This window comes from Corapipo altera, unplaced genomic scaffold, assembly GCF_003945725.1.
Source record: "Corapipo altera isolate COAL_440 unplaced genomic scaffold, ASM394572v1 50, whole genome shotgun sequence".
NCBI classification, from domain to species: Eukaryota; Metazoa; Chordata; class Aves; order Passeriformes; family Pipridae; genus Corapipo; species Corapipo altera.
The window spans coordinates 1,665,579-1,693,124 of record NW_020884889.1 but is presented as its reverse complement, the minus strand read 5'-3'; the positions used below and the strand labels follow the sequence as shown (position 1 = coordinate 1,693,124).

At 48.4% G+C, this 27,546-nt stretch overlaps 1 protein-coding gene and 1 long non-coding RNA gene across 3 annotated transcripts; one reads left to right on the top strand and one right to left on the bottom strand.

Annotated features, from left to right (window-relative positions):
• Positions 1–184: 184 nt before the first annotated feature.
• PLEKHO2 (pleckstrin homology domain containing O2) lies at positions 185–27,402 on the top strand. Of its 2 annotated transcripts, none has more exons than XM_027644222.1 (6): positions 185–324; positions 5,122–5,274; positions 11,568–11,684; positions 18,276–18,380; positions 20,492–20,590; positions 22,921–27,402. In XM_027644222.1, exons 1-6 carry the CDS (start codon positions 316–318, stop codon positions 24,151–24,153), a joined length of 1,716 nt encoding a protein of 571 aa, XP_027500023.1. In that variant the 5' UTR covers positions 185–315; the 3' UTR covers positions 24,154–27,402. The 2 variants fall into 2 exon arrangements, with proteins under 2 accessions (XP_027500023.1, XP_027500022.1); XM_027644221.1 differs by lacking the exon at positions 185–324 and adding an exon at positions 564–1,180.
• LOC113947557 lies at positions 5,259–7,555 on the bottom strand. Its single transcript, XR_003527796.1, has 3 exons — positions 7,467–7,555; positions 6,496–6,814; positions 5,259–5,415 (listed from the first exon to the last, which is right to left on the bottom strand). It is a non-coding gene; the product is annotated as an uncharacterized LOC113947557 (long non-coding RNA).
• Positions 27,403–27,546: the final 144 nt, after the last annotated feature.

Sequence of the window (27,546 nt, the reverse complement as noted above, 5' to 3'; positions counted from 1 at the left end):
CAGCCTGTCCCGGGGGCTCCCAGCCCCACGCCCGCGGCGGGGGGGGCCGGGGCCGGGCCAGGCGGGGGGGCCGGGCCAGGCGGCGGCGGCGGGGCCGGGGCCGGCGGCGGGGGCATCTCCGCCTCCTCGCTGGCAGCGCCGGAGCCGCCGGAAACCCGGCGGTGCTGCTGCTGCCGCGGCTCCGGCTCCCCGAGAAGTTGTTGCGGAGGCGAGAGCGGCGGGGCCCGGCCCGGCACCCCCCGGCATGACCGTCCGCCCGGAGCCCAGCGGGGCAGCGGGGCGGCGGCCGAGCCCCTGAGCGGGCGGCGAGGAGCCATGGAGCAAGTGAGTCCGGCCGGGAGCGGGACGGGAGGGGAGTGTCCCTGGGACGGGGCTGGGGGACCCCCCGGGGCAGTTCGGGGATGGGGGACCCCCAGGGCGGGCGGAGGGACCGCACCGGCCACTTCGGGGTGTTTTCGGGTGTCCGCCGGCGCTGGGACATCCCGGCCCCGCTCCGCCCGGGGGACAGCGATAGAGACCGTGGGGAGGGGCGTCCCCATGCCCAGCAGCCCCCGGAGCGGCTCGGGCAGAGCCTCGGCAGCGCATCCCCTCAGCCCTCGGGATGTTGGACCGGGCCGGCCGGGGAGGGGCTGCCGGGCTCGGCGGGCACTGATTCCACGCGTGCTCGGGCCATCCCGTGTGATTCCCGCTGGGGTGTTGTCCTGCCCTGCTGGAGCCGGGCCTGGGTCAGACAGCCGGCTTGGACATGTCTACGCACCTCCAGCCTTCCCCACTTCTGTTCTTCTCCTCTCTTTGGGACGGGGTTAACTCGGAGAAGGGCAGCAGCGCTTCTCCTGCACACGTAGTTTTTCACATCCATCGGATGACGCCCCAGTGATCCATCCCTGTGCGGATTGATTAAGATGCAACAAATTGGTTAGCAAGTTAAACAGGTCGTTTTCTCCCCTCGTCTGGCCACGCAATTATTCCTGCTTCCTTTCCTTGAGTGAGGTTTTGCTGGTCATGCACAAAGCTCACTCCTGGTAGTACAGACTGCCCAAGGACTTGAGGCTCTGGCACATGCGATCCCGGTAGCTGTGGGTTGTCTCTCCCCCTCACACCCCCTTATTTCAGCTCCAAACATTCTGTGGCAAGAATGAAAGCTCTTTTAAAACAGCAGGGAGACGACAAAGCAGCCCAGGTTGGTAGTGGCTGAGAGCTGTTATTATCCGCTGGCATCCATGAAATTAATCCATGGCAGAGGAACTGCTTCCAGCTGGTGGCCACCGGCCAAAGGGGCTTCCCACCCACCCCAGCATCGACCGAGAGTCTCACCGGCCGCTCTTCATTACCAGTACGTGGATCCTCCAGGGAGCACTTGCGGAAGGGGGTGTCAGATGCAGTTCCCCAAGTTCCACGTGGATCTGAGCAGTTCATTTCTAGTGAGACAGTTTTGCTCCTGTGAGCCGGGGAGAAGTGGAAGTACTAAGAGCCAGGTTTGGAAGATAAAATGGAAAGGGAGGAAAAGAGTGGAGGTGTGGGGATGCGGGTTGTCTCCCAGGGGATGTTCATTTGCTCCTTGCTAGAGAGGACTGTGTGATGAGGTGCTTGCTTTAATGAAGTTGCTGTAACTGACTAAGGCACTTCTGTGCACTGTGTGTAACTTCAGAAGTACCACCGTGGTCCAACTCTTGGGGTTTTTTTTGTTGGAAGACATGAAGAGTTATGTGGGTTTGTGGGCCTGTAAAATACAGGGCAGGGAGGGGAGAAAGAACTGCCTGATTGTTAAATAAAAACCCATCCTGTCCCCCTGATTTGGGATCTCTGCTGAGCTGCGAAATGTGAGGCTAAACCAAGCTGGAAGAGTGGAACTTGTGTTTCACTTCTAATGCCACCGTGATATAAGATGCAAAAATGGCTTGGTTATGGATTGGTTTTAGGAGCAATGCCTTTGGCATGATCCAGCACTGGGATAACTCAGTTCTTCCTTCATTTACTCTGGCTTGCTTGGCCGATGTCAGGGGGGTTCTTCTCGTGGGTTTACTGCAGCGTCAGGAATGAATCCAGCCCAAGAACATCCCAGGAAGGATATGTTAGTGTTTCTTGCAGAATGCTCACATATAGCTGAGTTAACAACAGCAACTGATGTCTTTGTGCCATGCTTCTGTTTTAGTTGTGGAATTGCAAGCAGAGAGGGCAGGATGGACTCAATGTCCTGATCCTGGTGGAGCCAACCTCCCCTTGCTGGTTCAGGGTAGGAGTGGCATAAAAATAATCTGCAAAAAATGTCAGGCAACCGTCTCCAGGACTCTTCTTGCTTTCACAGGAACAAGTAGCCAAGTTGCATCCACAATTTTTTTACATCCTTAAGATGCAGATGACGGATTACAGCACCTGCCCCCCCCTCTGGGGATGTGCTGGGTGTGTGAGTGGAAAGCTGCTGACCCAGAGCCCGGCAGCTCAGCAGCCACCTGGAGTGCAGGATCACACCCCTCACTTCTGCCTGACAGGGGGGACTGGAGGAGGCAGCTCAGGCTCAGGTGACTCCTGCACAGTGACAGGGACAGATCCCTTTGCTTCTCAGCAGATGCCCTGTCATCTGCTGAGACCAGCACTCTGCATCCCATCTCACCTTCCCTCCCCTGGGCTGCTCAGGTGGGGCTTGAAGTCAGGGATCCTCCATGTGGATGCTCCCAGGTCCTGGCACAGCGGGAAGTCCTGTCCGGTGTCGGGGGAGCCCCACGCACAGCTCCATTTAGACAAGTGGCTCCAGCCAGGGCTCTGGAGTGGCCTGGGGAGAGGGTGAGCTCCAAGGCCACCCTTCCATGCCATGGAGGGGAGGTGTTGTCCCTGGAAGGCTGGAGAGCTGGTGAGCCAGACCCCAGACCAGCTCAGCCTCATGCAGAGGTGTCAGCATGAACCCCAGCTCTACTGGGATGGGTTGCTTTTCAGAGGTAGATGGTATGTGCAGTATCTTCACAGGAGTACTTTTATTTTAAGACCAGAGCAGTTTTCACTCTGCAGAGCAGAGCATGGATAGACATATTTACCATGTGATTTCAGCCTTTCTGCCAGGTAGGGCAAAGAACAGCAAAAATTTATCTGCCAAGCAAGAAAAGCCTTAAAGAGTAAAAGCATTTTGTTGATTGTTGGTCTGGACTCACTGAAATAAACTCTTCATACAGCTACATCCATTCAAAACTGCTACAAGGGAGGTTAAAGTCCATGCCCAATTATCTAAAAATGACATCAAAAGGGTGCTCGATCAGGAAACCAGCAGGTCTATATTTGTGCAGGAATTGATGTTTGCTGAAGTCGCAGATCTCAACTGAATACAACTTCCTGGCAACCTAAAAAGTCAAGTTTTAAAAAAAACCCCACGCCACACAGTCCCCCCTCGCTTCCCGGAAAACTTTTTGGTGCTCAGTCATCCTGTATTGTGGCCGTTTCAGACGCGGCTCAGTACAATCGAAATAACTTCTGCAAAACGCAGCAAGGATGTTACAGGTCTTGGGCTGGTTTTCTTTTAGGTGAAACAGGGTTTGTTTGAGTTTCTTGTTCCCAGTCTGCACCTGAGCCTACCTGCAAAGCCCAGCCTCTTCCTGACCTTAGCAGGGATCAGAATAAATGTGGGTGCATGGTGTATTTAAGCTGGTTTTCGTATTTTTATGGGTGCAAGCTCCCGCTTTGGAATAACAGCTTAGCCCGATGGTAGCTGCTGTCCAAGGGTGTGTTCACTGGGAGTCTGGTACATGGAAACAGATTCATCAGCAAGGCTCTCCTCCGAATTTTTGGAGCTCATCTGTCTCTACTCTCTCTGTCCTGGCCATGGGAGTGTCCAGCTCCAACTCCTTTCCATTCGTGTAGGATTTCCTTGTGTTATCAAACATGATGTCTGAGCTCCAGCCAGTCCAGCTTGTGCAGTGAGGGCCATTTTGGCATGTCTGGGACTCTCCTTTGTCACTCATCCTCTTTTTGTGTGCTGGCTTTCTGCAGCAGGATTGCTGCTATTAGAGGTGAAAACATGGAGGAAACTGAGTCTGGGGGACAGTGGGGTTCCTGGGAGGAGGCTGGAGGATTTGGGCTTGGCCTCTCCTGACAAGTCACAAGGTTGGCAAGGTGTTTGTGTATGGGGATTTGGCTCAGTGAGGGATTCCCCTCACCTTGCTGAGGGAAAGAGGCTTATTGAGAGGTCCATGGGATGTTGGAAGAAGCAGGGGGCTCCAAGGGAGGGGATATGGGGATCCTGCCTCTGCAAAGGCTCTTCCAGCACACTGGAGAGGAGAAAAGCTCTCATCTTTTAACTAGTCTGCTGGTGAAGGCATCAGCTAATAAACCCAACTGCACCTTCTCCCTGTCTTAGGTTTCTCTGTTTGACGAGAATGTTGATACTGGATTTTTCTGATGGTTTCTTCAATGCAGGGAAATTCTGCATCTCCTGGTTTTTACCAGACCTGGAAAGCCAGCAGCATCCCAGCACAGGACAGTGGAGCTCTCCGTGCTGCTGCAGGCAGGCAAGAGCAGGCTGTGACAAACAGCAAGGAGCTAAAGGGAGGACAAAAAAACCACCCCCACTCTTGCTGCTGCCTTCTCTGCCAGTCCTTCCCACGCAGGAGCCTGCCAGGAACATTTTAGTGCATATGGGATGAAGTCCTGGCCCTCATGCTGTGGATTTGCCCATGGGAGTTGTTTTGGGCACGATGACCAAATGTAGACCCAGAAGAGAAACTTGCAGAAGTGGCCTTGAGCTAAAATATGAGTGTTGCTACTGATGCCAGCAGGATCCATGCTGCTGGGATTCATCAGAGAGGTGGAGAAGCAAAGAGGAGAGGAGGGTGCTCATTTTCAAGGTGCACAAGGTGCACTTGGTGCACAAGTGAGCAGGGAGTACCTGCACAGAGGAGGGAGTCCAAGGTGGACTTGCTGCCATCCCAACAGTGTCCCCAGGGGTGGCTGGGGTCTGTTCCCACTCTCCAGTCCTGTGGGAGCTGGCTGAGTTTTCCTCTGGAAGATGCCAGTCTTTTCCCTTGTGATGTGGTAGGGAGGGACCACGTTTGGTGGGTGCTGAGATCTTCTCTGGGAAGGCTTTCTCATCATGAAAAGTGCTTTGAATATAATTCCCTCTCCCTTCTCTCCTTGCAGGATACAAAGGAGGAGGTGTCAGAGAAACCCAAGTCTGCTCCAACTGCAGAGAAATATGGCTGGATTAAGAAAAGCAGTGGGGGTCTCCTGGGATTGTGGAAGGATCGTTACATCCAGCTACGGAAAACACAGCTCGTGGTCTACGAGGACGAGGTATGGTCACAGCTAACAGCCTTCAGTGAGGGGCAGGATCAGGCCCTTGGGGAAACATGTGTGTCCCTGTGTTTTTCACTCTTCCCTGCAGCCCATTCCTTTCAAAAGGGCTTCTTCAGTTTACTCCAGGAAGGGTAAATGCTGTAAAAAAGAGACAGCAGCTGTGTTTTTGAGTATATTATATATCATAAATATTTTAGCCAGTAAATATTTTGACAGTGCCATTGCCAAAGAAAAAAAAAAAAAGAGGGGGGCAGGACATCCTGTGAGAAGGTGAACGGAGTAAAGCTTCGGGCGGAAGCAGGATATGTGCAATGTGGTTTTGGCTTTTGAAGGATAAAAGTGGATTGTAGCAGGCTGACTTCCCACCTGCTGCTTGAGGGGATGGCAGGCAACCCTGCAGCTGTTTGGCACCCCTCAAGCAGCTCAAATTGTTGCTAACCAGACTCTTCAGGGTTTCTTTTAGCCACTGATAGATGCAGGAAGATATTGTGTTTGCTGTCCTCCTTAAGCAGGGACACAGTCTGGATTTGGCTCATCTTTTCCCTTTACTTGAGCCAGTTCTGAGCAATGGACCCCTGGGAGCCTTGTCCTGGACTTCCCCAGATAAACTGCATGCCTTGAGTTCATGGCTGCGATTAGAGCTGTTTCCAGACAAATGAGAAATAAGAGCCAAGTGAAATCTGTGCTGCGTTTTCAGGCAAGAGGAATGAAAAGTGCAGGGCTGGTCCTGCCGGGCTGCAGAGGTGGCTCTTTCCTGAGTGAGGCCCTCAGTTCCTGGGCTGGAAGCAGCTTCTGCAAGAGCAGAGTTTGCCCCAAAAATCAGAAATTTCAGTGCAGAGCACAAGCTTCAACCGACAGAGGTTTGAGGTGAGGGGTGAATAAGTCTGAGCCCTGCTGGTATGGGGTGGCTCGAAGTTTGTGTGTGCAGCAGGATGGGGCAGCATGGTCTGCACAAGGACCACGTGCCTGTGTGGTGTGTGACCCAAGGGGGTCTGGGTCATGTGTGGGCACCGGGATGATATAAAAGCAAAATCATGTAGTGCATCTTGTGCAGCGTGTCGAGGGAAGAAGAATGGGGAAATGTCTCAGCAGCTGCATTGCTGTGATGATTTCAGGAACAACGGGACCAGCAGTGAGTTCGGTTCTCTTTTCTTAAAAACATACTATTGCCTAATAAAGAAGATTTTGTTATAAACAGATTAGGTGAAAGGGTATTACCTCCTCCCTTATGCTGAACCCTCCTGCTCTTCCCAAATCCCAAAGCTTTCCGGAGGCGTTTGTTCTTAGCTATGAAATGTCATGGAGAGTGCAAGAATAATGACAGGAGAAGTCGATGTCAGGTGATGAACAGCTCAGACAGCAGGAAAAGCGGGAGGGGTTCTCATACACAGAGGGATGCAGCCTAGTCCTGCAAACTGTTGACTCTCTGCAGACCATTTACCAGTGCTCTGGACACTTGTTGACTCCTGCTGAAGCTTCAGGAACTTGCAGATTCAAAATCTATGAATATGACGTAGGTTTTTTGGAAAGGGCATGCCTTTAAAAACAAGATACATGGGGGCTCTCATTACCACAAGGGAAAAGGAGGCTTTTAAAGTCAGATTAATTTTCACAGACAATCAGAAGAAGGAAAAATCCCAATCATTTAAAAGGTTATTTTATTATCTAAACAAGGAAAATGGCATTTGTAACAACCAGGCATAATGTTTTCTGGTAGCCTGTGGATTGTGGTAACATCCTGTAATAAATTGCATCTGTAAGCTACAGTAGCTGCAAGGTCCCATTATTGTAAATAAGGGATCATGTTAATATCTATAGGCTATTAAACTGGCTTACAGTGAAGTCAGATGTCTTGGGAGAGGAAATTGCTGCAAAATTATCTGGTAGCACAATAGGATAGCATGTGATTGTGCAGACTTACTACAGGGGAACCAAAGGAAATGGCAATTTTCTGCACTCAGGAGGGGTCTTGTTGCCACAGAATCGAGGCAGTTCGTGTTTATTACTGTATTTATCTTCCTTTATCGTGAGTCAGGGCAGTGTGGTTGTCTCCATCTTACAATTGGGGAACTAAGTTTTTGAGATGAGAAGGGCCAGCGTGTAAGGAGAGTCTGCAGTGCAGTGTGCTGTGGTGGTTTGTATTTTTGGAGCTCAAGGTGCCATTTCCCCCCTGGATCTTCTCCAAATACCTGTTCTGTGTGACCCTGGAGAAGGACACAGCATCCCAGACCATCCTCAGGCTGAAACATTTTAAAATGTGGTTGTTCAGTTCTTGAATTGGAGCCTTGGAAGAAGAGAGGAGATAAAACCTCAGGCAACAGAAATACAGGCATATTTCCATATGTATCCTAAATTAGACCTAGATGGGTTAAATGGGAGGGAGGTCAGCTTCCATGTGGGCGGGCAGGTTTAGAGGCTGAGTATTTCAGCTGGTCTGAGCCCATCAGATTTCCAGGAACTGCTAGTGCCTTGGACTCACTGTGCTTTTATCAGCCCCTCCCGTGTCCAGCCCTTCACCAAGAGGTGCTGATGTTGCCTTTAGCAGTTGTTGCCTGTGCAGGCCACCCTGTTGGTGCAGTTGCATGACACTGGCTGCACTTGCAACTGAGGTTTAGGTGCAAAACAAGAGTAGAGGGGGCGGGCAACACAAGATACAGGAAGGAATGTTGTATTGTGTCACTGGAGAGTACAGTCTGAGCAGCACACAAATACTGTATTTATCATCATCAATAGCAATCTCCTGGAATGAGCTCCTGACCTGCCCTGGGAGCGTGTTCCCCATGTTGTATCTGTTAGTCAGGCTTTGGGTTTGGTTTAAAGCAGAGCCACCTCCTAAAGGCAAATGGCCAATGGTTATTGTGTTCCCTGGAGCAGATGGGGTGAAAGTCATCCCACCCGGCTTCAGGTTTCTTTCAGCGGGTGGGAAATGAAGGGAAATGGATTTCTTCTTGTCTCTGTGCCTCCATCTACAGCACCCTACATCTGTACCCTCACCGAAATGAAGACTCATTTAAGCAAAATATTTGTATAATAATTACATATCCAAATCTCAGGAAAGGAGGCACTGATGCAAATACTGGGATCCTGAGAAACTGCTGTGCAGGTCCACAGAGAACCAAGGTTATTTTCTAATGGGATTTTGTGTCTTCTTGTCTCTACATATTCTTGCCAGAATAAAAAAACCTACAGAGAGCATCTGAAGACCAGGCAGTGCTATGTAGAGAGACTAAACAGATCAATATCATCACTCCATGGATTAGAAAGCATCAGTCTTGGGTTTGATTTTTTTCCCTAAACAGTGCAGCTAGTGGTTGGAGTTGTTTTCTTGCCGTTTTAGGGGTTTTTTGTAAGTGTATTATTTGACAGGGAAAAATCCTACTAGACAAAGTCTTTTAGAGGTCAAAGGATCCACTTGGCATTCAACAATCAGGCAGTTATCATCTGTATTTTGCCCCTGGTAAAGTGATAGCAAGGTATACCCAAAAGTGATTTATTAAAACACTTTGAGAGCCTCAGGTACAGAAATAAATTATTATTTCAGATCTAGACATTTTACACTGAATGGAGGGTCCCAGCTCATGAGTGTGTGTCAGTGAGGAGATCTTTGCTGAGCATTATACCTTCATATAAATAAAAATTACAAGGAGTCTTTTTCCGCCCTTTTTATCAACTTTTCATTAAGGAGCTTTGCCAAGTGTGATTCTTTGGTTAAACACATGCATTAATGTGTCCAGGTGTTCAGTAATTTTCTTCTTAAGGGCCAAGCCAACAGACACAGACATGTTTAAGTCACAGGATCTGCTTCATGAATAGCTAATGGAATAGTCTTTCTGCATTAAATCAGGAATGTAGGGGTTCCTGTACCAGGACTGAGCTTGTCCAGAGCCTGTGTCTGACACCTGTAGACTGGGGCAGGACTCTGGAAGTGACCTCTGTGTGATGCTGAGTGTCGTGCACATCCCAGGAGGTTGAAAGGACTTGGAGACCTGCAACAGGGTTGGGTATTTCATTCTTCATTCTTCATCTTGGTGGTGCAGGACAGACATAAAGGATCTCTTTGTGACCCAGGTAGGCTCACGGAGAGGGGATGGCTGCTTGCCAAGGGTAAAACAGAGACAAAAGCCCTATTCTGGTGCTCCCTGAACTCAGGTGCTTTGCCTTTGCCTCAGACTTGGAGTTTTTATATTTCTCTGGCTGCTTTCTTCCCCACCCTCCCTGAAGAGGATAACTCACTTGAGAAGTTCAGGTCCCTGAGAGGAAGGAGCCATAGCTTGCACACTCAAACCGGTGTCCCTGGGAGACAGGGTCCTGCATATCCCCGTCCTCTCTGCCCTTGTTCCCTGGTCAGGCCACAGTCTTCAAGGCCTCCCCAGGGAGAAGAAGGGCAGCTGGAAGGCAAGAGCCAATTTCATAGTGAAACCACAGCTCTCCACCCTGCCAAGTCCTCCTTGCTCCCCAGCTCGGAGCTCCACAGTCCTTAGGAAGTGGAGGACAGCTTGTACGAGATCAGAGGAAAAGTTCCAAGAGGCAGGAAGGATGGCATGGACAAGGAGGGTGACAGGGAGCCACTGGGCTCTGCTGGGGACAGTGCTGCTCTTGAGAGCGGGGAGGGTGGGCAGGAGCCGTGGTGCTGGTCTCCGGTCGGAGCGCTGCCAAGCCCTCCACATCCTGAGCCCAGCGAAGGAGCTGGAGCTGCACCGGCCGCGCGGCAGGGCTGGAACGTGGGCGGTCATCCACCCAAGGCCAGGATGAGATCACCCATCCCCGAGGCATGTATTCCTGACCTCACCCTTCTCTGTCATTTGTGGGCCGCTGAGGGGTTATTATTTCCATCCCTGTCCTTTTGCAGTGACATTGCGATACCAGGATTGCAGCAGGAGCCTTCAAAGGGCTCAGTAGCGTCAGCAGGATTTTATCGGCTGGGTTTTAGGTTTGGGCAGGATTAATCTCCTCCTCCTAGTATGCATTTTCCCAGTTCACATTCACCTACTCAGTGTTAAATGACATAAACAGTAATGTCATTAAAATAATAAACCTAAATTAGATCCAGACATCCCTCGGTGGCTCAGACCTTGCTCTGTGTATCGGCATCGGCTCTGCCGGGCCCCCATCCCCAGGTAGGAGGGTTAAGAAAACTGAAACACAGCCTGGGCTCTGCACAGCAACTTAAATGTCAAGTGGTAAAAGGAGGAAATTCCCCGCAGCCCACTTCCCTCTGAACTCTCCATTCCCTGCCTCCAGCCACGCAGCAGCTTCCTGGCTACGACATGTTTCCTCATCCCACACCCCCTCTCCACTACAGGAATTGCTAAATACAAAGTCATACGGGTGCAAGGAACTGCCTTGGGAGCAGAGCCTGAGCTGGGACTGGTTATGGCCAGCAGTTTTAATTTGGGATGGTACCAGAGAGGTTCATGGGCCGTGCTGACTGTAGCACTTCACCAGCAAGAGCTGCTCGGAGATTCTCACTGCTCATTTGTGCTTAGCTAAAGGGAGCTCTGGTCTCTGCTGGGCTACTGAGACATGAAGAATATTATCTGCCCAGCGTTACGCTGCGATTCCTATTAGGGATGGTGCTCTGCAGCTGAACCGAGCCACGCACCACGTGTGGAATCTTAGTTATGTTACTGGGAAAAATGAGCCAAGATCGTGGCCTGCAGTCATCAGTGGAGATACTCCAGAGATAAATATTCCCTGCTGAGACACTGGCCCAGACAGTTCTGCTGGCTCTATGGGACCGTATTTCCAACCCTAAGCGTTTTGACAGCTCGGAGTGTGGCTGTGAGAGGACTCTGTCCATCGCACGTGGCTCCCACTGACCTCTTTGACATGAGGAGCGGCCGCCCCAGCTCAGCGTGGCAGTCGGGCTCCCCTCTTATCCCTGCTCTGCCTTGGGCTTCCTGGGGGGCTGCTTGGACCATGGTGATGCTTGTGTCTTCTTCCTGTGAAGAAGCAGGATCACGTCTCCTCCTTTCATTGTGGGGAGGAAGTAGTGTCACTTCTGGCTGCAGATCCCTGGATGAGGCCAACAGCTATGGCAGAAGCTGGTGTTACTATCCATAACCTGTTATTTGCTCAGCCACTGTGGACCACTAGGACTGTAACTTAAAGACCAGGGTGTTTTCTTAGTGAGGTGCCAGCCTGATTTATGGGGTTTGCTGTCTGCATGCAGGTTATTTTTAAGGCAGAAGAGCTTTTAGATAGATGCAAGGGGAAGACGTGCAGAGTTTGATGGTATATGATTGATTTCAGTGCCTCCTATTCATAATGATGTTTCATTCCCTCTGCAGGATGAACAGAAGTGCATAGAAACAGTGGAACTGGAGAGTTATGACAAGTGCCAGGAGCTGCGTGCACTACTAAAAAGGAAAAACCGTTTCATTTTAATCCGCTCCCCGGGTAAGAAGGTAGGATTGCCTTTCTCATCACCCTCCAGTCTGCTAACTCCAAAATGAGTTCCCAGGCAGCTGTGCCCAGAGCAGAAGGGCTCTGAGATTTAGGTCCTTGGCAGCTGGGAGTGTATAAGGAGGAACAACACTGTCATGCAGACTTTGTTCTTGTCATGGGGAAAGGGGTCTTGCCATGGCTCAACTTTTTCCTCTTGGTGTTTTTCCTGCCTTGTCACTGTCTTTCTTCCAGTACTCCCTGTGCAGTGGAGAATGACCGTTCCCTGTGGTTCCCCCATGTGCTCTGGGTGAGGATGTGTCCCTGTCCCAGCTGTAGGTGCTGCAGCTTTGCCCAATTTCCAGTGAAATCAATAATCCCAATCCATGTAGTGAGACAGTTCCTGCAGTTGGAACTGGTGATCTGAGAAATTCCAGTGCAAAGTTACTTGCAGCCGAACAGTTCCTAGGAAAAAAGATTTATTTTGCAGAATTCATGAAACTCCACCTCTTTAGCTTCCTGCACAGCATCTGGTTAGATCCTGAACCTAAAACCAAGGCTGGTATTTTAAAGAGATTGTACATCCACATGAGCACTGTCTGTATGCAAGGACACCCTGCTTTGCTTCCTATCCAGGTTCATCATCGCTACACATCTTTGGAAGTTCTCTTTAGTTCCTACTTACATGCTATCCATTTCAGCATTGTTATGGTCTAGGATGCTTCATTGTTGCTTTGGGGCATCACACTTTGACTTATTTCTAATTTCAGTGTGATTTTATTGCCCTAAGAAATCTTACTAAACCTCCCCCTGCAAATCTGAGAGGTTGTGAGGGACAAAACACATTCATTTCCATAAGAACACGAGCAGGCAAAAATACTGACTTGCTGCATTCCCCCATCTCCATTTTTTTTAAATAAATGGATTGTTTAGTCCTTGTTGTCATTGTTGCTTATTCTTTCACTTCAGTCACTTAGTGTTTATTCATATAATAAGACCCCAGCTGAGTTAAGGGCATCATTGTGCTCAACTTCATTCAAAACAACAAAACAAGGACTGTCCTGCCCCAAAACACTCCCATGGACCAGGGTGGGGATGGAGAGAGAAGGTGAACAATGTTTGTTTTGCAAGTAGCCATAGTCTGTATCAGGGAGAGAAGTGATACTAAGCACCATGCACCAAAGTGATGGAAGGTTGGAAATCCACACCCTGGGTTGGTGAGCTCTGGTGCAGAACCAGAGCCCAGAGCACATCACAGAAAAATCCTTCCCTGTGAAAGTGGGGAGGCCCTGGCACAGGTTGCCCAGAGAAACTGTGGCTACCCCATCCCTGGAAGTGTCCAAGGCCATGTTGGACAGGGTTGGTGGAAGGTATCCTTGCCTATGGAAGAAGGGCTGGAACTAGATGTCTTTAAGGTCCCTTCCAACCCAAATCATTCCAGGATTCTGTAATTCCAAGTGCACTCCTATTCGTAGGAAGGCCAATAAAACCCTGTGTGTTCAGAGATGGGCAGCATGGTAGGAATTAGTATTATCTGCAAGTATGTCACTGAGAGAGAAGTGTGTAATAGCTGCATATGTCTCTGTACTGCTCCATGAATCAACACAGGGTGTGAGACTGTTCCTAAACCTTTTATTTCTTGCTATGGGAAAAATATGCCCAAATTGTGCTCGAAAGGGTAACTTCATCCCTTTGGCATGCTGGCAAGTTTACAGCTCCCCTGTTTTTCATGCCACTGATTCAATGGAGACCTAGATAGAAGCTACTTTTTATAAGGCTCTTTTGGTGAAAGGAAGGGCTTTTATAAATGAAAAGTTCCCTGTTTGTAGCTCCCCTCCCACCCTCCTTTTGGCTGGGAATCTGGTGAGGGTGTTGACACACAACATACTTTGGCAGATGTTAGTACAGGCTTCAATTAGGAGGCCAACGTACACAACTGTCCTTCTTCTGTTTTGAAATCGCAGCTGTGGCGATATATATCAGCTAAACATTTTCCATTTGGGAGGCTTGCTGCCATCCACAGTTTAAAATCACCCTGTGAGCCACCACATCTTGCTAGGTTGTTGGTTTTTTTTTTCCTCTCCATCTCCTGAGTATAATACTGAGGAAGGTAGAAATCCAGTGAGTTTTTGGGACTTAGGAACAAGCTAGGAAAGGCCATTTCTGTTTCAGTGCACAGTAAGAGTCTCCCTCTTGAATACAGGGAGCCCAGTTTAAATCTTGGATGGGATATTCTTGAAGAGCAGAGATGAATGTCAGTTAAAACTACTCGGCTGCTAAAGTTTCACCTGACTAAATAAACTGTCCTGCTAAACGCTGGCCTTTGATGGATGTACCCCAGATTCTGCTTGCCCTGTTCACAAGGATGACATTTGTGTCAAGCTGTGACAATATGAGCATGTCACACGCCTGCACTGGTATGGAACTGAAAGAAAGCATTGCCCCCTGAGCTTCGATTCTTCAAGGAGGGAAGCTGGCAGTGTGCAAAAGCCCTGTTCTGCTTAGAAATCTCAAATGCCTCATTCTGCCCATAGCAATTAAATGAAAACTGCTGGATGCAGAGAGCTGGCCTTCTAAGAAAGGGCACCAGCCTTGGCCTGGGGACTTTAAAACGTACTCACCATGCAAAAAGCAGTGTAAATGATGCTTGGTGTAAAGTGCCTGGAGACTGGCACAAGAGATTGGCACAAGTCTGGTATTCACTGGGTCTGAAAGCCTTCAGCTGCAGGGAAGTCTTAACATTGGGAAGAGGGTGGTGATAGTAAGGGAAAGAGTCCACCAGTGAGCCCTGCAGCTCCTCCCTAGCACGGCCAGACACCTGCAGTCAGGGGTGCAAACTTCCATTGCTTACTTTTCCCTTTGTTAGGTACCTGGAACTGCCTTCACCAGGTGCCCAGCCTGGAAGCTGCAGTAGAATGCAGTGAGGCATGGAGAGGTCTGCTCCTGGGGTCTGCCAGTCTGGCAGAGATGCTGTGTTATTCCCAGGGATGAGGCAGCTCTTGGTTCAGCTGCAGAAAACCACCAGAATACTCTGACAGTCATCTCACAGAATCATGGAATGGTTTGAGTTGGAAGGGACCTTAAAGATCACCTAGTTCCAACTCCCCTGCCATGGGCAGGGAGTCCCTTGGCTTCCACTTTTCCCTCCATCATCTAACCAGATGAATTCATGTAGAAGAAGGCAGGAAATGACCTTACATTTGGGAGAGAGACTCTCTTGCACTCTTGGTGGCTTAAGTCATTACTGACCCAGCTCTGGTCAGCTTCTGCTGGAGGTGACCACCCTGTAGCAAAAGTCAGCAGTCAGCATCCCCACAGCAGTTCACAAGCAGTTCACAGTCCAGCTTAGCTCAGCCCCAACACCAGGCTTTGCACTGGAACAGGTGAGGAGCAAGCACAGGTTTCTGTCACCCATCTCTGCTGCAGATCAGCAGAATTGCTCAGCAAAGAGCAAGTGCTGGTAAAGGTCCTAAACTGCAGCTACACAGTTCTCCAGAGCTTGTCTGTTAAATCATTCAGTGCAAGTACAACAGCCTGACCCTGGGAACACTTCTCTTTCCTGGAAAGCAGGCTCAGCACAGCCATCAGACTGTCAGTGCTTGAGGAGACTGATGTCTTGAGGAAGACAAGGAGCAGTCAGGGAGCCTGTGCCCGCTGCCGTCACGGACAGTGATCCGTGTGGGAGCTCTTGTTTCGTGACATCTCGGCAGTGATTCAGCAGGAGCTGACTGGTCGTGCTGTGCTCTGAGCAACTGACAGTAAATTGCGTAGCCTGTATTCAGGGCTTACAATGGTCACTAGGTTTGGCCATGACAGCTTTTCCTGGCACACCAGCCTGTTGTTTATGGCATGACTCAGTCTCAGCTGGCTTAGCAAGAAGGAGTGTAAATGTGTTACCCTGCCTGCTGCCCTCTTATATTGGTGTCACTGACTCTCTGCTTTAAATTCCTGCTGGAGAACAGACCCAGCTTAACATTTTGTGGGAAATATCCGTCTTCAGGCGCATCTGCTGATATTTGTAAATACTCAAATGAGAAAAGGCAATATAAATTCATTTATTCCTTGTTTGTAAGGAACCTAGGGGTCTCAGAGTAGTGCACAGAGCCCCAGTTACAGGCACGACTGAGACCAGCTCCCCCGGCTCCTTCCTGCCTTGTCTCACTATCCATTGGATTTGCATTTGATGGCAAAGGGTTGCATGCCAGAGGGACATCTCAGCTTCTCATTAACGATGAGCCACCCCCTCCCGAGGTTCTCTCTGCCCTGCCACAGAGTTGCTGACACCAGCGCTTAGTCACAGTCTGGGAGGCTTTATTTGGAATGAGGCACAGAAAGTGGCATTGGAAGAGGAAGCTTGAAGAGAGGCAGGAATCCTTCCCTTAAACAACATGTACGGAGATTTTGTAAACCCTGGTGCAGGCTGCCAGGTCTTTGCCAGGCAGTGCAGCAGCTCAGCTGCTCACAAGTAGAGCTTTCTCATAAGCTTTTATAATCACAAAGCTTTGGGGCAAAATCGTTTCCAAACAAAAAAAGTTTTTAAGCACACACAAAACCAGGCCAGCTCGAACTAAAACAAAATCTGGCCGTCACTCCATTTTGGAGCCTTGCCTTCCCTTAAGTTCCCTGGTTGGAGTGGCCCTTCTGCACCCCAGACAAAGGGCTCTTTTTCCAGAGGGCTGTGGGTCAAGCCCTATACTCTCCTCTGAACTCTCAGGAAGGGATGTGGTCCTGTTACCTTCTATGCAAACTCGTCAAATAAATAATCTTTCCTCAGATTGCTCCTTAACTCCCTGCTTGTCCTTTTGGGAGGGTCTGGCACTTTGTGGCTATGCAGATGTAAATCCATGGCATTAACACGAGGAATAAATACATAAGGAAGAACAGTTGGTTTCTAACAGCAGGAGTGGCTGTAAGGAGATCAGGCTTTAGTTCTGCAGAATTTCTGATGGTCCCTTCAGAAGCTGCTGAGACCCAGAACAGTTGGTGCTTTGTTGTGCCATGAACAAGGAGCTGCTAAGAGCCTTCGACTGTCAGTCACCATTAGCTTTGTCCCTCTCATTTAATATAGTCCCTGTTTTATATAGACACTGCCATGATTTCAGAATGTGGGGCCTTACTGACAAAAAGACTGAGACTACAACTGCTGTAGAAGGCAGTGGGAAGGTTAAGAATACCTATAGGATGTTAAATACCTGAAAAAAAACTATTCCAAACAAGACCCTACCAGTATGTTTTGAATGAGCCTCTCTGTATCTCAATTCCACACCTGTAAGAGGTGGATTATTTCAGTTGCTCTGAAAAGGAACTTGTGAAGCCCCCAGATATTTTAGTGATAAGCAGGAAAGGAAAAAGACTGATGGGGGAATCAGGAATCCTGTTCTCAGGGCAGGGCCGGAGCAGAGTGCAATCAGTAAGATATATTGACCCATGAGGATAAAACACACAATGGGATAACTCAGGAAGAAGTGCCATCCTGTCATTAGGGATGGTGCTGGGAGGAACACACACAGCAGGCTGACAATCCCTACAGCCCCAGAAACACTGGGAGTGTCTCATTTTTAAGGGCTTGATTTTGCAACGTTGCTGATGTTCTTTAGCACGGGAGTATTCCTGTGTGCCTGGGCAGTGTGGAGCACCACATGGAGCTGTTTGGATTCCAGCTGGTCTGCCATGGAGTCACCTGTAATGTGAAGATGATATTTCCCTCACCTGAAGTGCACTCTGGGACAAAGCTACACAATTCTGGTGAGGTGCTCAGAGAAAACAGCAGTGAAGTAAATAACACCCTACCTGTTGTCCCTGCTGTGGTCAAGAAGAGATTGTAAACACTGAGCAAAGCCATGGGGCTGCCCTAGAAGAAGGGAAGAGCTGGCTGGCTGGAGGACAGGCCATGCAATCATCCATCCTCCCTCCTTGTTTGTGACCCATGCATCTTGCCAGCTTCCTTTTGTATGGCCAGCTCTTCCCTTCTGCCTAGGACAGCTCTTCAGCCCCCCGGAGAGCTCATTTCTGTAGCGTTCACTGCTGGATTTCATTTGCAAACAGAAAAAGATACAGTGAATTTTTTCACTTACATCGCCCTTGTGCCTCATCGTGTCCGTGCTCAGCTGAGCCAGGATTAGTGCAGCCAAGGTCAGTGCCCTGGATTCCCATATCAGCTCTGTTCTGCAGAGCCACAGGAACAGGGAAGCAGGCAGAGCCCACTGCATGCAGCCTTTCTTTCTGTTCCTTGCAGCCTGGGGGAAGTGGGAGATAAAGTATTTTATTCCATCTGAACCAGCCCAAGGTGACTTGGACTTTCAGTCTGAGACCGTGCACAGTGTAAACATTTGCTGTACCACTCACTGCTGCTCTAAGAGCTATTCCAAGTGTTTTGCAGAAGGAAGAAATTTGCTTTCTTACTACTTTAGTTACTAGTTACCAAAATAAAACTACAGCAACAGGCTGTTCGGCATAACAAAATCCTGTTCATGGGAGCTATGCCAAAGCACAAAGGAATCTGTAGTTTAAACACAGGCTGGAACTGGAAGTTATATAGAAACTGAAGTGATTCAGAGCTACCTCTGGTCCTGACAAGGAACGCTCAGGGAAAAATTGTCTCTCTGCTCTTGCAGGTTCATGATATCAAATTTCAAGCTCCAACTTTGGAAGAAAAGGAATCATGGATAAAAGCTCTTAATGAGGGGATCAACAGAGGCAAAAACAAAATATTTGATGAGGTAAGAGAAATAGTTTTCAAACTCCTGTGTTTCTGTGTCAGTTCTCATCCACAGCTCCTTTAGCTAAAAGCAGAACTTGCCTGAACCCTCATTCTCCCTGTCCTCCCTGTGTTCTAGCCATGGTCCAAGGGAAGAGAAAGACAGTGTGCAAAGCCAGGCAAGTTCCTTCCCTTCAGGCTGGGAGCTTTTAGCCTCTTCAATTCCCAGCTCAAGAAGGCAGAACATGTGAAAGAGCCATTTGTACCCTCCTACACTTTGCTGCCTTTCCCTCTGTTCTGACAGGGTTAGATGCAGGGAGGCAGGAGCAGCTGGATGAATAGATGGTGTGCCAGAGGGATAGACTGTGCTGCTAAGAGCTGACATCAAGAGGCCCATCGACACAAGAGCTCACTAAAGTTGGTGGGAGGTGGTTTGGGGGCTTCAGTGGGTTTGGGATCAGAGAATTCATGGGAGTTCCCCTCTCCCAATGGAAGCAGCTGGTGCAGAGAAGCAGCTGCAATGCTGAGTTGTGTAGAGCTGGAATGCAGCCTGGAGAGACACATCTTCCCCATGCTGCCATGATCCTCAGCACCAAGCAGCCTGGAAATGGAGGTATTTGGTTAGGACATAGCCCAGTCTTCAAGACTGGAAAAATCTGAAGTGACTCAGTCCACCAACTATTCTGCCTGCAGTCTAGAGACAAGTCTGGTGGAAAGTTACTCCATGGCCCCAACCAGACCTGCCTGTCTCTCAGCTGGCCCCAGCACACCTGCACTCCTTAATTCTCCTCCCATCCTGCTGCACAGAGGGAGGGATGAAGACTCCACATCCTAGAGCCTGTTCAACCTTGCCCTGCTCCCTGTTAGCTTGTGAATCAGCCCTGAGCTTAAACCAAAGGGGCAGCATCTCTTCCGCAGTTGTTTCAGTAACTGAAAGGAAGTGCACAAAACCAAAACCACGGGAATGACACAAGAATAAAACAAACAGGGTAAGGAGGGGCAAAACGATCAGCAACATCTGTTTAGCAAAGGAAACCAAAGCAATGAGTAAAAGTTTTGAGAAAAGGGTTAAGTGCTGTACATACAATGCTAGAGGTGTGAACTCTGAGAGCTTGGGCTTTGCTTTTGTTCAGCAAAGGGCAAAAACAGGTGGGTACAGGGGGAAGTGAACTCTGCACACCCCTCAGCAGCACAGCAAGGTGGGATCTCAGGTCACCTTCCTGCCCGGTGACTTGGGGTTATCCTCCTTACAGAGGGATACAGCCTCTAATTCTCATTCATTCCAGTAAGGATCAGATTTAAAGTGTTTCTACACAGACCAGGCACAGGCTAATGAGTCAAGCCCTCAGCTGGCTTGGATTAGCTGTTCTGTGCTAAAAGAGCTGTAAAACCACTCTGCCATATCAGCCAGAGGTTGGGACCCATTTTTCCCTTTAAATTCCTGTTTCACCCTTGCCAGCTTTCCTATCGTACAAACCTGTGGTACCACGAACGTGCAGATGTTTCACCATCCACAGCCACTGGAGTCCCTCTGCATGGAGCAGATTCCAGCCCTTGGCCATTGCAGTGTGGGTGGGTGGGTGGTCACAGAGAGCTACCTGTCAGGGCGCTGGGACCTCCCTTCTACGTGTGTGAGGCAGCAGATTTCTCATCTGATTCCAGGAAATAAATTTGTTAATTCAGCTGGAGCTGCAATTAATCCAGGTCACTGCTCACACCTTCTCCTCAGCATCCTGCAGTCATTAGAGCTGTGGAAGGGAAGGGCTGTAACAAAGCACTGCTGATACAGTTCACCGTCAGGTCATGGTTATTAATGAGCTTTCACCTCTAAGATGGCAACAGCAGTTTTGGTGCTGTGCTCTGCCACATGCAGGACCCAGTCCAAGCAGAGAGGACAACAAAGCTCCTTGTGTCCTTCCTTCCCTGCCCCTTAGGTGGAGGGGAGCCCAGCCATTGCAAACCTGTGAGACCTTAAATATCCATCATGTACATGCAGGGCTTTGCAGGCAGGCTATAACAGCTCTGAGGCAGAGACTAGTGGTGATTCACCCACATCCCTTCATGTGTGACAGTAAATATAGACATATCTTGAGAAATAAATGACCCTCTTGCTTTTTTCTTTTCCTGATAAAGGTGAAAGTAGATGAGAGCCTTTCCTTGGACCATGTAACTCGGGACAGGGTGAAGGTGTCCCATGGGCGCAGACCACCCACAAGAAGTCACCTAAAGGAGGTAAGTGCAGCCTCCTGCAGTGAGCCATCCCACCAGCTGGGATCACCAAGAGCTGCTCCTTCCACTTAGGTAGAAAACCCCAGGGAAAACCCTAGGGAAAACCCCAGGTGCAGCCCAGAGAAAGCTGATGAGAGAAACAACTTCCTCTGGGAAAGACTGTGCCAGCACCTCTCTAACGAAGCTCCAGGTTCCCATAGATCTGTATCTTATATTTGCCATATATTTAGCTTTCCATAACTCATAAGCTGCTTCACCATCTGTTGAGAACCATTATAGTTTCATTTTCATCAGAAGAGACTGAAGCTCCTGTATTTATTTTCTAAGACATGACAGTTTTGTAGCCACAGTGGTCTAAAGGTACAAGAACTGCACAGTCTGTGGGGAGAAGCTGTATTTTTATTAAGCTAACTGGAGAAAGCAGACCAGCTTTCAAGCTTACAAGCCCTTCCTGAGGTCTGAAACACAATACATTATTCTCCCAGGCAGTTTTATGGACTAGCCTGTCTACTCTTAACTGATTTTCTGGATCTGTCACTTAAAAAAAAAAGGCAAAATCACAAAATAAACCTACAGTTCATTTCCATGGGAGAGGTTCTTACTAATGTTTGATTCCTGTGATTTATGAAAAAGTTTCCACAGACAGATTGATAATTGAACAGAGCATTAATCTCAACCAAGGAAGGTTTTTAAATCAAACCTTCTCTCTTCAAACTTCCAAAACTCTGACTTATGTGCCTGCACAGCACTCAGATGACCCTTGTGCAGAAAATGAGATGCCTTGAGACTTTTTACTTTGCATAGAAATGGAGGGAGAGTGTCTCTTCCAGAGAAATGCATGGGAATGAATCATAGATTCTCATCCACTCCTCCATAAAACTGCAGAAGAAAACATGACAAAAGTCACAGCAACAGTGAAGTGTGGATTCTCTGTTGCCTAATATGGGTTGGGTAAGGTGGGAAGCCCTTCCCTAGGCACTAAAGGCATCTCTCTCCTCTGCTTATATCACTATTTTCACAAGATATCTCCAAGGTTAATACCTGTAAGACCTCTCACCTTCAGCCAAAATCAAGGGAAACTGGCTTTCAAATTCAGAAGCAGGAATGAGGGCAAAGGGAGGGAATAGAGCCTGCAGAAAGATGTGTATCAAAACTGCTGGCTGCAGATCCGTGAAGGAAATGGGATGAAAGATGATTTTCAGTGTTGAAGCAGGCCAGGTGAGGACAGGTCAGGGCCAGGATGCAGCTTGTCTCTCTCTCTCTGATGGGCTGGAAATGCAAAGAGAGACTTTAACTAAATTCCCTGCACTGCAGGAGCCTGGCCCTGGCTGCAGCTATGCCTTTGTGTGGTTTTGGGTTCCCTCACACAGGAACTGTCACCGCGTTTCTCCCTCTGGGGCACTGAGCTTACACACTGCAATGTCTTTGTTAAGTCCATCCTTTTTAGGAAAACCTCCCTACTAGAGCTATTTGCACACAGCCTGTGGTCTGAAGGAGGTTTAACCAGCTGAGGCTTGGCCCTGGTAAGATGGGGATGACATCAGGTTGGAGGAAGCAAGCAGAAGGCAACAGGATTACAATAGTATCCCTGGCCATGCAATCTAAAGATCAACTTGGTTTATCTGTTCAAGTAAAAAATATGACAGTCTCAAAAGCAGAAAGTAGGTGAGCCTTTGGGTAGGCATGTTGTAAATGAAAGGGGCAGAGGGATACAGCCACCACAGGACAAGTGATAAAAATATGGCAGATCTTAACATTAGCACCCTCAGGAAAACCAAGAAATACGGTTGTGGTGGAACAGGCTTTGAGACATTGTTCTCAAAGGAAGTAGTAAAATAAGTTCTCTGCTTTTCATATAATCAAGGGCTGGTTTGTGTGGGAAGGGACCTTAAAATTCATCTCATTCCCCTGCCATGGCAGGGAACCTTCCACTAGACCAGGTTACTCAGAGCCCCATCCAGCCTGGCCTTGGACACTTCCAGGGATGGGGAGGCCACAGCCTCTCTGGGCAACCTGTGCCAGGGCCTCACTACCCTTATAGTAAAGAATTTCTTCCTAATATCTAATCCTAATAAGCTTAAAGCCATTCCCCCTTGTCCTATCACTACATGCCCTTGTGAAAAGTCCCTCTCCAGCTCTCTTGGAAGCTCCCCTTAGGCACTGGAGGGGGCTCTAAGGTCTCCCCAAAGCCTTCTCTTTTCAACTCTCTCAGCTTGAAGCAGCAACGCCTCACTTGCCATGCTGGTTGTGAGGGCTTTGCACTTTAACTTAAAGGGTGGAGCACAGGACTGATGATGGGATAGATATTGAAAGCTTTCTCTCTTGTACTTCAGGCTGCCAAGTGTACATCCGATGGAATCCTGCGACTGGATCTGGATATAGTAGACAACGGACCGCCGACCTTTGATTCCACTGTCAGCGAAAGTGACAATGAGCCACCTCAGAAAGAAACTCCAAAGCCACCTATGCCACCTCTAAAACCCACTGGCACAAGAGAAAATCAAGATGCAGACAACAGTGTTCCTGACCAGGAACATAAAAAAGCTCTGTCTCCTCCAATGCCTCCAGATAAGAAGCTTAAAGAAGGCGTCACATCAAAGGACAATGTAAATGTCAAGGATGAGGACTCTCTAAGCCCAGAGAAGAGTGCAGAAGGATCCCAAGCACCAAGTGAGGAAAACAAGGAGAACCTCATTGAGGTCAGCAACAGGGTTATAGCAAAACCTCCAGTTCCACTTCCTAAGAATGTATCAGACAAGCTAAAAGTAGCTTGGGACCAACCAACCATTGAGCCTAAAAAGGCAGAAGACTTGGAATCATCAGGAGATGACAGCAAAGACAACCTGGCTGAGATTGCTGCTGCAGATGTTGCAAAGCCTCCTGTTCCTCCTAAGGTTCTGTCAGAGAAAATGCTTGCCACAGTGAACTCCAGCCATGGTGACCTGGAAGCTGGGGAAGAGCTGGAGTCTGGCAGCTCCAAGCCCCCGGTGAACGGGATCTCTGCCAGCGAGGGAGCAGAGTTCACATCCCCAGCAACTGAAACAGAAGAAGGAAATGGGAGAACTGCTGCTGAGAAGGAACAGCAAACTTCAGCAGAAGAGACAGAGACTTCCTTAGCTACAGAAGCAGACCACGAAAGTGTAAAAGCAACTATTGAGAAGAAAGATTCTACAGAATGCACTTCAGGTCTCAAGCTTCGCAGTTCTTCTCTGGGAGACTTGCTGTCTGATTCCAAAAATAAACAGAGAGCACTTGCAGGCCAAGGTTTCCTGAAGGATTCCCATCAATGCTTAGCTAAAATGGAGGAGAAAGTTGCTAATGAAAGGGAAAAGGCAGAAAAACTTCTGCAGAAGGTTTTACGTGAAGGGTTGGAGCAGGCTCAGGAGGGGAACGGACCCCCAGTGATGGCAGAGACGTTGCTCAATGAGGCGGTAGAACAACTTCGTCAAGCTACACAAGTTTTGCAAGAAATTAAAGGTCTTGGAGAACTGAAAAAAGAAGCAACACAGAAACAGAAAGAAAAGCAAAAGGATCTAGTGACTCTTTATAGGAGAAGTGCTCCTTGACATACTCTGCAGAGACTTCTTTCTCAAAATCAAAGCTAAACATTTGCCATTTATGATTTGTACCATTGCTAGGCCAGTGTTTAAAGGTGGTCTTTCGCTGTGCACACACCATGTTTGTGGGGCAGAATTGAGCTTTCAGTTATAGCATCTTTCTTTCTTCATGTTGTACATACCAGTCTGATTCTAATCCTCTTAGCACAGCAGAAGGTTACAGGACAGTGAACAGTTTCAAAAATGTGAATGCTCTTCCAGGACTCTGTCCAAAGTCCTTTCAATGGATCAGGCCTTAAAAATTACTGGTAATCCAACCAAGCCAGATTTTTTGAAAGGAGCAGAAAGGCTATTCTAGCAAAAGCCCCTGTCTCTCTGTATTTACAGACAAGCAGATACCAGATTACACTGGCACCTATCTGGTTTGCCCAGTTAAATCATGTAAGGATAAATGTAGACAGTGTTTGTTCACTTGCTGGCAAGGTTTCCCAGACCACCTGGCCCAGTGACATTTAGGAATGTAAAGATAAACGGTTTAATCTTCTCCAAAGACACTCTCAAAACCACATCCACAGTCAAAAAGTGACCTCACACAGAGGCAAACCAAACTGGCCAATTCCTGGCTCCAAGTAGTGTCCCTGATCTGGAGCAGCTGTATGAAGGCACTCTGAGTCTGGTCCTGCAGAGTTTTAGGTCTGCTAAGGACTGCCTGCGTGAACACAAGTCTCAAGGCATCATTACCAGGCAGGTATTGATTGTTCCTCTTAAATTAATAGGGAAATTGAGGTTACACTTGGCCTGTGAAGGTGTCTTCTAGCAGCACAACACGTTTATTTTTGAGGACCATACCCATCTGGTAACTCTGAATCCCCTCAGCGTTGTTGGGAACAATTAGCCAGCCATTTGAAGAACTTGACTCTGGGAGATCCCCAGGAGAGCTGTGACTAGGAAGCTTTGGGGATGTGCGTTCCCTTAGTGTTGTCTTGGAAAGTAACTGACAGGAGCAGGCACATCAGGCAGCGGGTCTGGATGAGATCCCTCTTCCCATGGAACACGTCTCTACCTGCAGTGTCCTGGCCAGCCTGAGAGCCAGGGTTTGGCCCAGACCTCTGTAACTGGCAGACATGGAGGAAAAGGCATTGTGCATGCACAACTTCGGGGCTGGTCCCTGTTGCTGAAGTACATTCAAATGCATCGCTGCAGAAGGGTCTGAGGAAGGAATTGCAGAAGGCTTCAGTACAATTCCCACAGCTTCCCTGTCCACCTGCTGAAAGCAACCACAGTTCCTGTGGTCTTTATTGATTACAGCAGTGACAAAATCATGTCTTTGCACTACTGCTATAGAGCCCTGTACCTGAGCTGGGTCCCCTCCTCTATTCTCTAGAGTTGCTCTTAGGAGAATGTGAGAGCCCAAAGGGCTTCTCCTTTGCTTGAACCAGACTGAAAGCAAAGAAAAGGCTGACCTTCCCAGTCTGGTTCTAAGGAGTGACACGCTACCTAAACTCTTTTCTCTCATTTGCCAGCACTTCCCTCTTAGTTCATCCATTTCTTCTTCTTCTAATTTCCCAGGTCCCACAAGGCTGCAGTGGGCTGCAAACACCCCCACAGCAGCTGTAAAGCTTCATCTGAGCCTCCTCTTAGGCTGGGCAGTGGGCACTTCAGGTCTGAGCACAGAAATGTTGGCTTTGGGCTTCCAAACATCATACTTTTCACCACCTAGAGCCAGTAAGACAGGTAGTGACTACAACTGATGCTTCTGTCTCTTTTGATTAAAACAGCCTTGGTTTTAGTGGTCTGTCCCCCTCTCAAGACAGGCAGAGATGTCACATGGGAATTCACTTGTTATTCTATCTAGTGGAAAATTCTACATAGTCAAGCACTCAGGGCTCAGGTGCCAAAAAGCTTTACTTTGAGACAAAAAAGTTTCCTATGTCCTAAGCCCACCCCCAGGCACACAGCCTGGAGCAAGCTCTGGATCTGTGTCATTTGCTGCTGTAGAGTCAATGTGAACTGTGGGTCATATTCACTTTTCCAGACACACTTAGGACAAGGGCTAAGAACACAGACAATAATTCAGTGCCTATCTGCTATCTAAATGTATTTTTCTGCATGTGCACTTTTGTTTACCGAACACTGTGTGGTATGAATGTGAGCTGTCAGAACCTGGTGTGCACTGGAAGTCGAGGGACATCAGCTCCAGAGAGCGGGCAGGCTTTTGCAAGATGCAGTTCTGTAAGAAGATTAGATGGGAAAAAACCCAGTTCACACTAACAGGAATATACACAAACCAGGGCAAACTCCGGGTACAGGTTCATATCCCAAAGCTGAAGCCAGTCCTAAACCCCAGGGTTGGCAAATCAAAGGCTGGAACTGAAATCCAGGAGAATGCCAACAGCTTATGGGGTAGCTCAGTCCCCTAATTTATATACAAATGCTTTTTGCTCTCACAAGTGTTTTCTTGTGGCAGTGTGTACTGTGGATACTCATCTGGCAAAGTGCTGATGAAAATATCCAGACATCCCTATCTGTTACAGCCAAATCTAGAGGATGTGCTTATATTTACTGTATATTTTTATATTATACTGAATATTCTAATGAATAAATGTCTGACATTTTACTGAATACCCATCAGTAGGAATCCTAACAGATAAATACCCTCTATCTGTTAGGAAATGGGCAAGTTAAATCATTTTACAAGCTACAGCTAATTACTGTATATGCTGTACTAACAGAACATACTAGATTTGTATTATGTCTTGTAAATAGGTATAACTTAAGTGGAATCTCTGTAGCACCCAGTAACCCTCCTTCTGAGACTCTTGGTTTTAACTATATTTTCTAATAGGTTTAACAGTTTCATCTTAAAACATTCAGTCTTCTACAGCAACTCGCATCTTCAGCGAGCATCCTGCCAGCCACCATGCACTTTTTTTTTAATCTTCCTTTAAACTTACATTTAAACTTGCATCTAATTCCTGGCTGCACTAAGGCTGGGGGTTTATTTGGGGGTGGTTTTTTTGTTTTTGTTTTTTTTTTTTTGGTGCCTGAAAGCCCTCTGGGCATGGAGTGCTGGGGTGTGAGTGTGTTTCGGGCTGTGCCACCAGGGTACAGGTCTGCGACAGGAAGGAAGTGAGTTTGCAAGCGAGCAAGTGTGGATGACGATCTGAAAAGCAGCTGCTGCAGCCCGTGGAAAGGCAGCACTTTGTCTCCTGCTTGTAAAGAGCTTTGAGATTTGGCAATAAAACCTCCTTTTAAAAATCTGCTGTTTCAGAGCTATTTGTCCTAAAGAGGAGCAAGGAAGAGCCACCAGGAGCAGCACGTTAAGGCTTTGCTCTGGAGGAGGGAACGTTGCACAGGCTGTGGTCAGGCTGGGGTGATGCTGTGCTAACCACAACATGGGAG

Excerpts from the sequence above, each read along its gene's own strand:
- PLEKHO2 (XM_027644221.1), top strand. The coding sequence starts at position 1,136 with ATGAAAGCTCTTTTAAAACAGCAGGGAGACGACAAAGCAGCCCAG. Across the intron at positions 18,381-20,491 it reads AAAACAAAATATTTGATGAG|GTGAAAGTAGATGAGAGCCT; the intron begins GTAAGAGAAATA and ends TTCCTGATAAAG. Across the intron at positions 20,591-22,920 it reads CAAGAAGTCACCTAAAGGAG|GCTGCCAAGTGTACATCCGA; the intron begins GTAAGTGCAGCC and ends CTTGTACTTCAG.